General features: G+C 46.5%; 1 protein-coding gene across 1 annotated transcript in view; it reads left to right on the forward strand.

The window, feature by feature from the left end:
• SORD (sorbitol dehydrogenase) overlaps positions 1-13,371 on the forward strand; it is a 52,827-nt gene that overhangs the window by 12,815 nt on the left and 26,641 nt on the right. Inside the window, exons 2-3 of the mRNA XM_056134095.1 lie at positions 6,854-6,887; positions 10,461-10,625. Coding sequence (XP_055990070.1) covers positions 6,854-6,887; positions 10,461-10,625 — 199 coding nt within the window. The remainder of the gene's footprint in view (positions 1-6,853; positions 6,888-10,460; positions 10,626-13,371) is intronic.

The following is a 13,371-nucleotide window of genomic DNA, read 5'->3' on the forward strand; positions in this document are numbered from 1 at the left end:
GACTTCATCTTTTCTAATAGCTACATAGTACTCCACTGTGTAAATATACCAAAGTTTCTTTAACCAGTCATCTGTTCTCGAGCACTCAGGTTGTGTCCAGATTCTGGCTATTGTAAAGAGTGCTGAAATGAACAAACAAGTCCACCCTACCAGCTGCTGCCACCGCCGCCACCACCGTCGCCACCGCTGCTTCTGCCACGGAGTCCTTGGGGCTGCAGCTTAAAGAGCAGTTTTCTTAGTAACTGTGCTGTGATAACTTTTTAAAGCATTCTGAGCTCCACTGCCATGCTTAGGATAATATTTACAAATTTAAGGCTGAGTTCCGGTGCTCAGTGCTTGGATGGCATGTCTCCTGCAGAGAGGGGGACTCAGGAGCCAAGCCCTTGGCTAGAATGCTAGAGGGCATGGGAAGTAAGGTGCTGACCTGGCATGTGGCTGATTCTGTTCCCATCCCCAGAACTACATATGGTCCCCAAGCTCAGGACTGCCAGGGGCCACTCCTGAACACAAAGCTAGGAATAGCCCCTGAACACTGCTGGGTGTGGGGGTGTGACCCCCAAATTCCACCACCCCCCATGCTCCCCCACCCACCCCATTGCCGGCCAAAAAAAAAAAAAGAAAGGAAAGGAAAATTGGTTTGTAGGGAGCACTGTAGCACTGTCCTCCCATTGTTCATCGGTTTGCTGGAGCAGGCCCAGTAACGTCTCCATTGTGAGACTTGTTGTTACTGTGTTTGGCATATCAAATACGTCACAGATAGCTTGCCAAACTTTGCCGTGTGGGCAAAATATTCTCGGTAGCTTGCTAGGCTCTCCGAGAGGGGCGGAGGAATCGAACCCAACTCAGCATGTTCCAAAAATCAAAATCAACAGAAAAGACCTTTTTAATTAAAGATATTCAACCCACCCTCCTCCAAAGGGCCCCAGTGAGGACAGCCAGGAGCGGAGGCAGGAGACTTTGTGCTGTTCTCTTCTGGGAGATGGGTTTTATAGTTTCTAGGTCTTGGCCGTTGATGGGGTTACACGGTGCCAGGGGCAGTTGGTGGGTGTAAAGCCTAGCTACTGGAAGATGAGGGATCTGGGTGGAGGAGGCCCAGTCCCGATCCGAGCAGGTTTTGAGATCTATGCCCTGGGTCCCACACACCTGGGTTTCTTCATGCGTGAGGCTCATCCGAACGTGTGGAGAGTGGTCTTAAGCAAGGCTGTGGCTGGAACTGGAGGTCTTCAGCTGCCGGGCTCTGCTTGGGGTGGGGAGGGAAACTCAACCCACCCTCCTCCAAGGGGCCCCGGTGAGGACAGCCAGACACGGAGGCAGGAGACTGCGCTGAGGGTTGAGTTTCCCTCCCCACCCCGAGCAGAGCCCTGGCAGCTGAAGTCCTCTGGTTCCAGCCACAGCCATGCTTAAGACCACTCCCCACACGTTCAGATGAGCCTCACGCATGAAGGAACCAGCAGAGGAACCAAGGTGTGCGGGACCAAGGGCATAGATCTCCAAGCCTACTCGGATCGGAAGTGGGCCTCCTCCACCCAGATCCCCCATCTTCCAGTAGCCAGGCTTTACACCCACCAACTGCCCCCAGTGCCGTGTAATCCCATCAATGGCCAAGACCCAGAGACTATGAAACCCAGCTCCTGGAAGTGTGCGGCAGCATTTGCGGCCATGATACATCTTATTATCCAGTTCTTATTCTGGAGAACCTGGAAAGCTACCGAAAGTATCCTGCCCACATGGCAGAGTCTGGCAAACTCCCCGTGGCGTATACAGTATGCCAAAAACCAGTAACAATGATGGGTCTCATTCTCTTGACCCTGAAAGAGTCTCAAATGTGGCACTTTCTAAAATCTCAGGGCTAGGACGAAGGAGACGTTACTGATGCCTTCTCGAGGAAACTGATGAACAACAGGATGACAGTGATAATTAAAGATACACGAGGGAATAATAAATTCTAGGAAGGTAAATAGTATCTACAATGAATATTGTAAAATACCACTTTAGACAGCACTGTTTCAAAACAAGATTTAAATATGTATTTTTTTTAAAGTTTAAATATGAAGGATCAGAGAGACAGTACAGTGGGTAAGCCTTGCACATGACTGACCAGAGTTTGACCTCTGGTATCCCATATGGTCCCCTGAGTACCACCAGGAGTAACTCCTGAGGACAGTGCCAGGAGTAAATCCTGAGTATCACTGGGTGTGACCCAAAAACAAACAAAAAAATTAAAAATGATATCTTTTAAATTTACCTTATAAAATCAACAAAAAATAAATAAAATCTTTAACAGTATTGCAAACAACAAGTGCCTGAAATAAAATATTTTTTAAAACTTTAACTGAATAAACCAGATAAAGATAGTTTATCAGGTTTACTGTGCAATTTTGGTAATTAGGCAAAAGAAACCATTTGTTGTTCTACTAAAGTCATCAGGGGCTTGATAAATCAGTGAACATGAACACATTACACTCAGAAATATTCAGGACACATGTCAAACAGTGGAAACAAAGTGATACAATATTCTGAGCAAATAATCTAACACAGTTTTATATATACCAAGATCAAGACAGAGATGCTTATGCTAATTACCTCTCAGTATATATCCTCTACCACCATCACTAATACCAACTGTCAAAGATATAAAGCATGTAAACAAATTCTTTTATAGAATAACTAACAATAAGCTCAAAGTTTATTGTTACGGGTATATAGGTATGTGCCCCACCTTTGATCCCTGGCAAGGTCCCCAAAGCATTGGGCCTAGTCCTGGCAGCTGTAGTAGGGAAGAGGTACTTTCTCTAGAATGTGGTTGGGAGTGTGGCTCAGTGGTAGAGTATTTTCCTTCAATGTGTGAGTCCCTGGGTTTAATTCCCGACACCACATGGCTCCAAGAGATCACCCCCAGCCCCCATCCCAAGTCCAACTAGCACAGCGCGGTGCAGCTCAAAAACCAAAAACCAAAATGCATTTTCAGAAATCTCCTGCACTGTGGAGAGAGCAGGCTGTGGGCACACCACCCTCTAGTGTCTGGAAGAGTCACTGCAGTTTTGTCTGCAAGGTGTAGCCAGAATCTTATCTCTAACAAATATTTACAGTGGTAATCTCTAGAGTCTACTTAGTGGGCCCACTCTTGTTTTGGGCTTGGGTATTACTGCCTCTTTATCTTCCAAAATGGGGTGTTGAGGCTTGGCCTGGTTGGAGGCAAGGCTATGAAGAGTGGGCGGTGGAATTCCCAGTGTCTGGGAAGTTGCCTACTAAGCAGGGGCAGGGAGAGTGGTGCTGTTGTTCCAGACTTGAAACAAAGGCCTTAATTTACTTAATTTTAACCTGCAGTTTAAAATTTCACCCCATTTAGTGCCAGAAAGATAATCAAAAGAGCTGAGTGCATGCAAGGGGTCCAAGTTTGATCTCCAGAACTGCAGGGTCTCCTCAGTACCTTTGGATGTGGTCTAAAACCAAAAAATTACACACAGTACAATAGAAGAATCTTTACACGGTGGTCCCTGATGTCATGTAATATTAGATGTGAGACCAGTAGCGTCATTGAGGAAAGGTTTTCATGACCGTTGTCTTGTCTGCTTTTAGATAGGTTCTTCCTTCCTTCCTTCCTTCCTTCCTTCCTTCCTCCCTCCCTCCCTCCCTCCCTCCCTCCCTCCCTCCCTCCCTTCCTTCCTTCCTTCCTTCCTTCCTTCCTTCTTCCCTCCCTCCCTCCCTCCCTCCCCTCTCTCCCTCCCTCCCTCCCCTCTCTCCCTCCCTCCCTCCCTGCTTCCTTCCTCCCTCCCTCCCTCCCTCCCTCCCTCACTTCCTTCCTTCCTTCCTTCCTCCCTCCCTCCCTCCCTACTTCCTTCCTTCCTTCCTCCCTCCCTCCCACCCTCCCTCCCTCCCTCCCCCCTCCCTCCCTCCCTCCCTCCCTCCCCTCTCCCTCCCTCCCTCCCTCCCTCCCTCCCTTCCTTCCTTCCTTCCTTCCTTCCTTCCTTCCTTCTTCCCTCCCTCCCTCCCTCCCCTCTCTCCCTCCCTCCCTCCCTGCTTCCTTCCTTCCTCCCTCCCTCCCTCCCTCCCTCCCTCCCTCGATTCCTTCCTTCCTCCCTTCCTTCCTTCCTCCCTCCCTACTTCCTTCCTTCCTTCCTCCCTCCCTCCCACCCTCCCTCCCTCCCTCCCTTCCTTCCTTCCTCCCTCCCTCCCTCCCTCCCTCCCTCCCTTCCTCCCTCCCTCCCTCCCTCCCTCCCTCCTTCCTTCCTTCCTTCCTTCCTTCCTTCTTTCCTTCCTTCTTTCCCTCCCATTTAAATTACGAAGAGATGAAAAGTTGCCTGAAATAGTTTCCCTATGTCAGGATGGATTCAACTCCATCACCTACAATCTTAGCAGTGTCTTAAGTTTCTGATTCCTCAGTCTCACATAAGGAAGTAAAGTAAGTAAAGTAAAGGCCCTCCCGTTGATCATCGATTTGCTCAAGTAACGTCTCCATTGGAGACTTTGTTGTTACTGTGTCTGGCATATCGAATACGTCACGGGGAGCTTGCCAGGCTCTGCCGTGCGGGCGAGATACTCTTGGCAGCTTGCCGGGCTCTCTGAGAGGGGTGGAGGAATCGAACTCAGGTCGGCCATGTTGGCTGCGTGCAAGGCAAATGCCCTACCGCTGTGCTATAAGGAAGATGAAATAATAATCACAGGTACAACATAGGGTTGCCGTGAGGATGACAGGAGGTATTGCGTGCAGAGAGCAGTCAGGTGAATCTGAGAAGTTGGTCAGTGTCAGCCCATCAGCCTAAGCATTACCTCATGGAATCTGGCATCCCTGGAGACTGGAGTTCAAGTTTGCATTGAACTGTTTTGGTTGAAAGGGCATGACATAGGAAAGGAGAGAACCTCAGACCTTTTGTGATTAGCATGTGTTGATTGGCTATTCAACAGGTAGGGTCCCTGGGCCTCTGGACTTGATATGCAAAAGCTCGAAGGCATGATCTGTGGCATGCGTCTGATGTTACTAGAATAGATGGGTGCTAGCTACTTATAAGAGCATCTGAGGGACACTTTATGGAGGTGACAATAGTGATGGCTTTCAGTTCTCATATTCACATGACCTGATTGATAGCTTCTTGTATCACCACTAAGGAAGGAAAATAAAAGTCTTGCTTTACCTTGGAGAGTGCTAGGGGATATGGTGAGAGCAGGCTTAGGAGTGACACATAGCAGGATGCAGCCCTCATTTATCTGCTCACATGTTTCAACCTTGGCCAAATTATTTAACTTCCCAGCCACAGGGTATTCATTTGCAAATTGGGTGGAGGAGACAGCAGGGCTGCTACTGTGGAAAGCCCCACACACTGGTGCTTATGGATGCTATGTGCAGCTTGCAGTCCTTCCTCCTGGCTGCCTTCAAAGAATTAAATCAACAGATACTTGGATGTGGCCTTCAGTGTTTTTCCCCCTTGTCACCAGGAATTCCTAAATATTTTGGCAATAACAGCAAAAAAAAGCGCTTAATAAACTACATATAATCAGCAGCAGTGGCAGAATTGCTCAGGCTGCTTTTTGTGTGTGTGTGAGATAGATTCTTACAAAGCTGTTCATGATTGGATTTCAGTCATGCTGTATTCCAACACCCATCCCTCATCCCAGTACCAGTGAAAGACTCTTGAAGAATCCTATGAACCTTTATTCACATGTGAATTTTCAGGTCACACATTGAATCCTACGAAGCATTTAGTAGTGATAAGATCAGAGGCACTAGAGACAGACAGGCCTAAGGACTTGCTGCAGTGAAAACTGAGGAATAAGGGAGCGTATGAAGTACATAAATCATCAGGCTATGGGGTCGGAGCAATAGTAGTAGGGTGTTTGCCTCGCACATGACCAACCTGGGTTCAATCCCCGGCATCCCATATGGTTCCCCCAGCACTACCAGGAGTGATTCCTGAGTGCAGAGCCAGGAGTAACCCCTGAGCATCGCGCGTGTGACCCAAGAAGCAAAAAAAAAAAAAAGAGTCAGGCTGCTTTTTGAACCTCTGAGAGTGTTCACAAGGGCCTCTCGTCCCACCAAATATTTTGGAAGGAAGCATTACGCTGTCCCCAGCCTGTCTGGTGAGAAAATCCTCAGATGTAGCCAGGGCACCCTCCTGCTTTCCCTGGACGCATTTGCCAGACCAAACAAATCTAAGAATGTTTTTCTTGGACAGAAGGATCTGATAGAGAAGGTGGTGCTTGAGACCTGGGTGCAGTTCCTAGATTCTGCCTATAGGTGCGCACAGCACCCTTTTTCCCTTAGAGTCCTATAGGTGCACACAGCACCCTTTTTTCCTTAGAGTCGGGCAGAGTGCCCTGGGGGGCTGGGGTGAGGTTGGCCATTAGAAGCCACAATTCTCAGGCATCCCCCTGACTTCCCTTCAGTCACGATATATAGGCTGGCCCAGAAATAACTGAATGAAACTCCACTCTCATTTTATTTTATTTTTTTGGCTTTTGAGCCACATCTGGCAGTATTCATGGCTAACTCCTGTCCCGGTGCACAAGGGTCACTCCTGGTGGTTCTTGGGGAACTATATGTGCTATTGGGGATTGAACCGGGTTCAGCTATGTGCAAGAAAACCTTTTTCTTGTGGTTTTGGGGCACACCCGCTGATACTCAGTAGTTACTCAGGGATCACTCTTAGCAGGCTCAGGGGACCATATGGTATGCTGGGGATCGAATCTGGGTCAGTCACAAGCAATGCAAGTGTCCTGCCAACTCCAGCCCTAGAATCTTAACCCCTGTATTATTTCTCCAGTTCTCCACTTTCATTTTAACTGGTGGAAAAAATATTCAGGATAAAAATTATTGTTCATGCTAAAGGATTTTTTTTTTCTGTTTTATTTTCTTTAGGAGAACTATCCTATTCCTGAACCAGGCCAGAATGGTAAGTCCTTCGAGGTTGTATTTCATGTGTTCTGGTGTCCATTCTGCATGTGCTTTGCTGCCTTTTCCTATTAGTTAATATCTTCTCCACTGAAACCTATGCCTATGTTTGTTTTCAGTTTATGGCTCAAAGGTAGAAATGACAGATTTGTGTTATCTTATCATAAATTGCTAAGTGGTTGTCTAATCCCAGTATCTGTCAAGGGGCGAGTCCTCAGAACTTAGTCTGCAGAAGGCCAGTTCTCGATGAGAGGAGCAGTCCGAGAAGCTTCTGGCTGGTGAGGATGGGAGGGGCTGCTGGTGTCTCCCCACTGCCCTGACTATCAGGTGCAGAAAGTGGGTGAGCACACTGGGACAGGGCTCTTGATCCCTTTGCTCTATTCCTTCTTGACTCTCATGATGCTTAAGACCCTGCTGGATTGAGCTAAAACGCATGTTTCCTGTGCAAGGTCGATCTGGAAAGGTCGTACCAACAGATCCCTGAGGACAGATTTCAACCCTCCCATCCCCAGAGTCCACTTATTTCTAATCCACAAGACACTGAGGTCTGTTTTATTGGGGGCTATACCAGGTGCTTCTCAGAGGCTACCCCCAGCCCTGCACTCAAGGATCACTCCCTGCAGTGCTTTGAACACTGTGAGGTTCTGGGATCAAACCCAGGCCTCCCTCCCCTCCGCACAGCGTGAAGTCAGCCTGTTGAGCTCTCTCCGGCCGCTGATCTGCAGGACCCTGAATTGAGGCTTCAGGCCAGAATGGCAGCAGGAGCAGAGTGGCCACAGTTTGTGAATCCCCGACAGTCACTCAACTCTCCCTTCGGATGTGCTTCCCCACCTTGGCTCCCCTCACCCCTCAATTGAAGGAAGCTTCTGTGTGAAAAGATTGAAAGCAGCTTTCCTGCAGGTTTAAAGGCCAACTGAGTTATTGACTTGGAAAGGTGAAAACAGACAATAGCCATTTCTATCAGTGGTTAGCAAAGTGATGTATAATTAGGGCTTTTCATGGTCTCATCACAATACCATGTGAGAGCGGCACTCCATAGTGACCTCCAAATCAGGGTTGATTGCCCAAGGCAGTCACCCAGCATCCACCCAGAACACTTGGAGCTGTGTCTCTACCCCAGGATTTTGCTCCCACTCTTCCAGTCTCTTGCTATCTTTGGGCTCGAAAGGGAACCTCTTAGGTACATGAGAGTGAGGGTTCTTGTTAGTCAAATTTACTAGCACAGCAGGTAGGGCATTTGCCTTGCATATAGCCAACCCGGGTTGATTCTTCCATCCCTCTTGGAGAGCCTGGCAAGCTACCAAGAGTATCCTGCCCGCATGGCAGAGCTCCCTGTGGTGTATTCAATATGCCAAAAACAGTAACAACAAATCTCACAATGGAGACGTTACTGGTGCCCGCTCAAGCAAATCGATGAAGAGGAGGACAGTGCTACAATACTAATCACAAATTGGTAACTTCAGGAGAGGACTAAATTTCCTAACCCAAAAGATTGTTTCCTATCTTGGATCTCGGAATTCACTTGTCATTTTGTACTCTCTTTCCTAAAGCCAAGGACAAATCAGGTCCTCCAGAGTCATACCCAGTGGGTTGCCCGCAGCAAGGGTAGATTAGCAAGCTGTGAGACAGCTGACTACATAGCAGAGCTGTGGATCTCTTTGTCTTTTTAAGGCAGGGCTTTTTCTCAGGGAAATTGCTGTGTCATGGTCATTTTGGTCAAGTGAGGCCAGTAATCCTTTATTGCTTATTTCAACAAAACCTGTCGACAACATCATTATTTTAAATTTGGAAAGTTGACAACAAAAATACCACCAAATCTTGCTTCATTCAAAACTCTGAAGGGGGAATATCAGCTGAAATCTTTGGATGGTTTACACTAAAGCAGTACTTTTAAAGAAAACAATAGGCATGAGGAACGTAGACTGGTACTCACACTAAGTGTTGACACAGCCCCAAATTCTGCCAGTTTTCTCTATAAGGAGATAATAATCAGGCATATTCACCACCCACATTTTTCCCCCTCTTCTCTTTTTCACTTTGGAGGCCAAACACAGCAGAGCTCAGGGATGACTTCTGGTTCTGCACTCAGGGATCACTCCTGACAGTGCTCAGGGGATCGCAGGTGGTACCATAAATCAAACTGGGGTTGACCACATGCAAGGCAAGCATCTTAATCTCTGTATTATCTCTTTTATTGTGTAGTTAATACAATTGTTTTTACTAATAATATATTGTTTTTCTTTTTTTTCTTGTATCAGTGTTCTCCAGAAAACAGAGAAAGTTTAATTTGTTTTATACCTTTGTGCATGTTATTACATATGTAATACAGAGAAAGAGAGGAGGTTTATTATTTTTGTGCCATGCCAGGGATCAAACTCAGAATCTCACACATAAGAAGGTATGTGAGCCACATCTCTGGCTCAGTGGGAGATTTGGTTTAAGGAATTGGCTCATATGATTGTGGGGATGAACAAATCTGAATTTTTCTGGGCCCATCAGAGGACTGAATGTTTGGGTAAAGGTGATAAAACTGTCTAAAAGAGAATTCCTTCAGTCTCTTAAGGCCTTCAGTTTGTTATTTGAGGTTTTCCCACATTACGGAGGGTAATATACTGTGTTAACTGACAAATAACATTGTGTTCATTTCAAATATACAATATGAGTTTATAATAATTTGTATATATTGCAAAATGATCATTCTGGTAAAACTAGTTAAAATGTGCCACTACGCATACCTACATTTTTTTTTTAATTATGAGAACCTTTTTCTGGGCGACAACTAGCAGTGCTCGGGGGCTATTTCTAGCTTGTTGCTTAGGACAGTGTGGTGCCAGGAAAGAACCCAGGCCTCCAGAATGCAAAGCATACTCTAACTCTCTAACTCTCCCTAGCCTCACATTTTTTCCCTTGTAAGTGGAAGATTGTAACTTTGATCCTCATTTTGCCCATTCCTCATTCTTTCTCCTTTTTTTTAGTGTTTTGGGCCACATTCAGCAATGCGTAGGGGTTACTCCTGACTCTGCACTCAGGAATTACTCCTGAAAGTGCTCGGGACATCATATGGGATGCCAGGGATCAAACTCAGATTGGCCACATGCAAGACAAGAGCCCTACCCACTGTACTATCGCTCTGGCCCCCAATCTTCGCTCTTTCTATCTCTGGAAATGAATTTCAGTAAATTGACTAAATCTATACATCACACTTTATATGTTTAATCATTATGGATACTTCAATTGCCTCTATTACTTAGCCAATATGAATGCAGTAGAAGTGTTAATAATGCGGAAGTGTTAGTCACATTTAAAAAAATCTTCACAACATCTAATGTTTATGAAACCATCACCTAATTAAGTTAACATATGGAAGCAGTTACTTTGCTCTGTGGATGTTTTTCTTTTTCTTTTATGCTTTGAAAGACTTAAAGCTGATATTTAGCTGCTTTTTCTCTGCTCTCAGCTTTGTGCCTGACCTTTGATACCATACCCTCTCCCTTGTCCAGGTAAAGTGCTGGGGTGGTCAGAGGGAGGGAACTGCTTCCAGTCCTCACTTATCCTCCCCTTCTTTCTCTTCTAGAGGTGTTACTGAAGATGCACTCGGTTGGAATCTGTGGCTCAGATGTCCACTACTGGCAAAATGGTCGGATCGGGGATTTTATCGTGAAAAAGCCAATGGTACTGGGGCATGAAGCTTCAGGAACTGTTGTAAAAGTGGGATCCTCGGTCAAGCACCTAAAACCAGGTCAGCAAATCCTTTCAGCTGAATTAATTTTTTAGGTCATTGCATGTAGACGTGTGTGTGTGTGTGTGTGTGTGTGTGTGTGTGTGTGTGTGTACTTTTTCAGAGCCAGGCCTCTGTTAAACATGCACTGTGCAGTGTTCCCACATGCCTGGGTCTTTCCTTCCACTGTGACGGCAGACCTGGGGACAGGCAGCCCATGATTTAGATCCTTCATCACAGTGGTTTTTAGGGTAGTGGAAGAGAATACAGAAAACAGGGTGTGGTTGGGGTATTGTCCCCAGACCCTGGCTCCCTGAGAATGGGACAGTTAACCCAATATCTGAAGACTAGTGGGAAATAAACAAAGTAATAGTTTGGGGAAACAGTCCTGGCATGGGAAACACAATCTGTCTTCACATGCCAAGAACCAGGGCCTTGGGTAAATTTTATTTTATGGGATGACTGGAAAACCACCACCATTTACTTACTGATTCTCCCAGTGGAAGGAATTCTCAGCTGTGGCAGACTGTGATATGCTGCAATTAAGTGAAATAATCCAGGCTGGCTTGGTCTAACCAGTTGTCAGCTTTAACCATCCTCTGCTCATGAGACAGTGCCCAACCTGGAGCTGACATTAGATTGGGGGTCAGCAGTTGGCAGGAGTGCTGGCCTTGCTTAGTTACAATGATTCCTAAGCCAAGTTGCATGGGCAGGAATTGAGGGACTCCGAAGACACTGAAATATTGAGTCATGTTCTCCATCATTGGTGCAAGTGTTTTGCAGATTTCAAGGTGGAAGGTGTCTGACTTCCAGCAGCTACTGATTGGTCATTCCTGTGGAATGAGGTCCCTAAATATGTCATGACAAGGAATGGATCTCTTTCAATTTAAGTGATAACAGGTTTTCTTAGTAACCATCTATAACAAGTCCAGCTTTATGCTGGGTACCTTGAGGAAATATAAAAGTCTATCTGAGGGGGTAGAGATAGTACAGCATTTAGGGCACATACCTTAGCACACACTAGGGTAAATTTCCAGACCTTTATTGTCCCCTGAGCACTGCTGGGTGCAGCCCTGGAGGATCCCATCCCATCACTGCAGGTGACCCAGACACCTTTGTCATCATAGGTTCCAAGCGTCATCACATTCTCAGGCCATTGCTTTCAATCACCAACTGAGGAAAATTATTGCCAGTGGACCGCCTCCTGAGTGCCATTCCCTCCACAAAAAAATAATAAAATTGAGTGGTGGGAGCCATAGTACAAGCAGGCAGGGCGTTTGCCTTACACTTGGCTGACCTAGGTTCAGACCCCGGCATCCCATATGGTTCCCTGAGCATTGCCAGGAGTGATTACTGAGCACAGAGCCAGGAGTAATCCCTGAGTATCGCTAGACATGACCCAGACACAAACAAAAAATAAAAAAAGAAAGAAATTGAAATAAGGGAGTCCCTAAGTGCTTATAGTAAAGGGGACCAAATGTCAGCATATACATAAACATCAACCACTGAAACACAAGAGCTTTATGGCCCTCATTTTTTCCCCTGATCCCACCTTGGGCCACACCTGGAGGTTCTCAGTGGTTCCTCCTGGCTCTGCACTCAGGGATCACCCCTGGCAGGGCAGGGGGACCATCTGGGGTTCTGGGGATTGAACCCAGGTTGGTCACATCCAAAGCAAGCTCTCTACCTGCTGTCCTATCTCTCTACCCCAGATCTTTTTTTTTCTTTTTGGGTCACACCCAGTGATGCACAGGGGTTACTCCTGGCTCATGCACTCAGAAATTACTCCTGACAGTGCGCGAGGGACCATATGGGATGCTGGGAATCGAAATCGGGTTGGTTGCGTGCAAGGCAAACACTCTACCCACTGTACTGTCGCTCCAGCCCCCTGGCCCCAGAGTTTAAAATGAAAAAAAAAAGAGATAGACAGACAGAGGAACATAGTTTATGCCAGAAAGTGGCTTGGCAGTATTAATCACCACTGCCTTCAACGAGCACTGACTATGCAGTGTACCTGAATGAATTTTGGTGGTTACTTTGAACAAAAGACTTAACAGGTTTGTGTTGGTAAAGGGAAGACTTCCCACAGACTCTCCTGGCCTTTTCTCCCACTCCTTAGGCTCAGGAGAACCCTAACTCTCCTAGAGTGCCTTTGTAGGCATGGGGGTGGGGACTTATGGAGAAGGAACACTAAAGGGATGAAGTTTCTGAGATAGGGACTATTTTACATAGTTCAATGCATTTATCAAAATCATCTAAGAACCACTTAAGATTTATGCATTTTATTAGTATTCAAGTTTTACTTGAATTTACCTGGTAGTACTCAGGGTCTATTCCTGGCTCTGTGCTCAAAAGTGGTCCCTGGTCATGCTCAGGGGACTATAAACGGTGCCTGGAATTCTAAACAGGGTTGTGGCCAGTGACCACATGCAAGGCAAGAGCCTAAACCCCCTGGACTATCTCTCTGGTGCCAAATTTTACCTTTTTCAAAGTTTTGGTTTTGAAACCATACTGGTGATGTTCAGGAGCTCCATGTTTGAGGATAGCTCCTGTCTTGTTTAGGGGACCTTGTGGTGCTGGGGATTTAACCCCATGTGAAAGCATGTACCCAGCCTGGTGAGCTATCTTTCCCACCTACCAAACTTTATAAAAGACCATAGAACCAGAGGGACAGTGCAGCAGCTAGGTCCACTAGCCCAGCATGCAGCAACCTGGGTTTTATCCCCGCACTTTGTATGGTCCCTCAGACCCCACCAGGAGTGGTCCC

This window comes from Sorex fumeus, unplaced genomic scaffold (assembly GCF_029834395.1).
Source record: "Sorex fumeus unplaced genomic scaffold, SorFum_2.1 ptg000098l, whole genome shotgun sequence".
NCBI lineage: Eukaryota > Metazoa > Chordata > Mammalia > Eulipotyphla > Soricidae > Sorex > Sorex fumeus.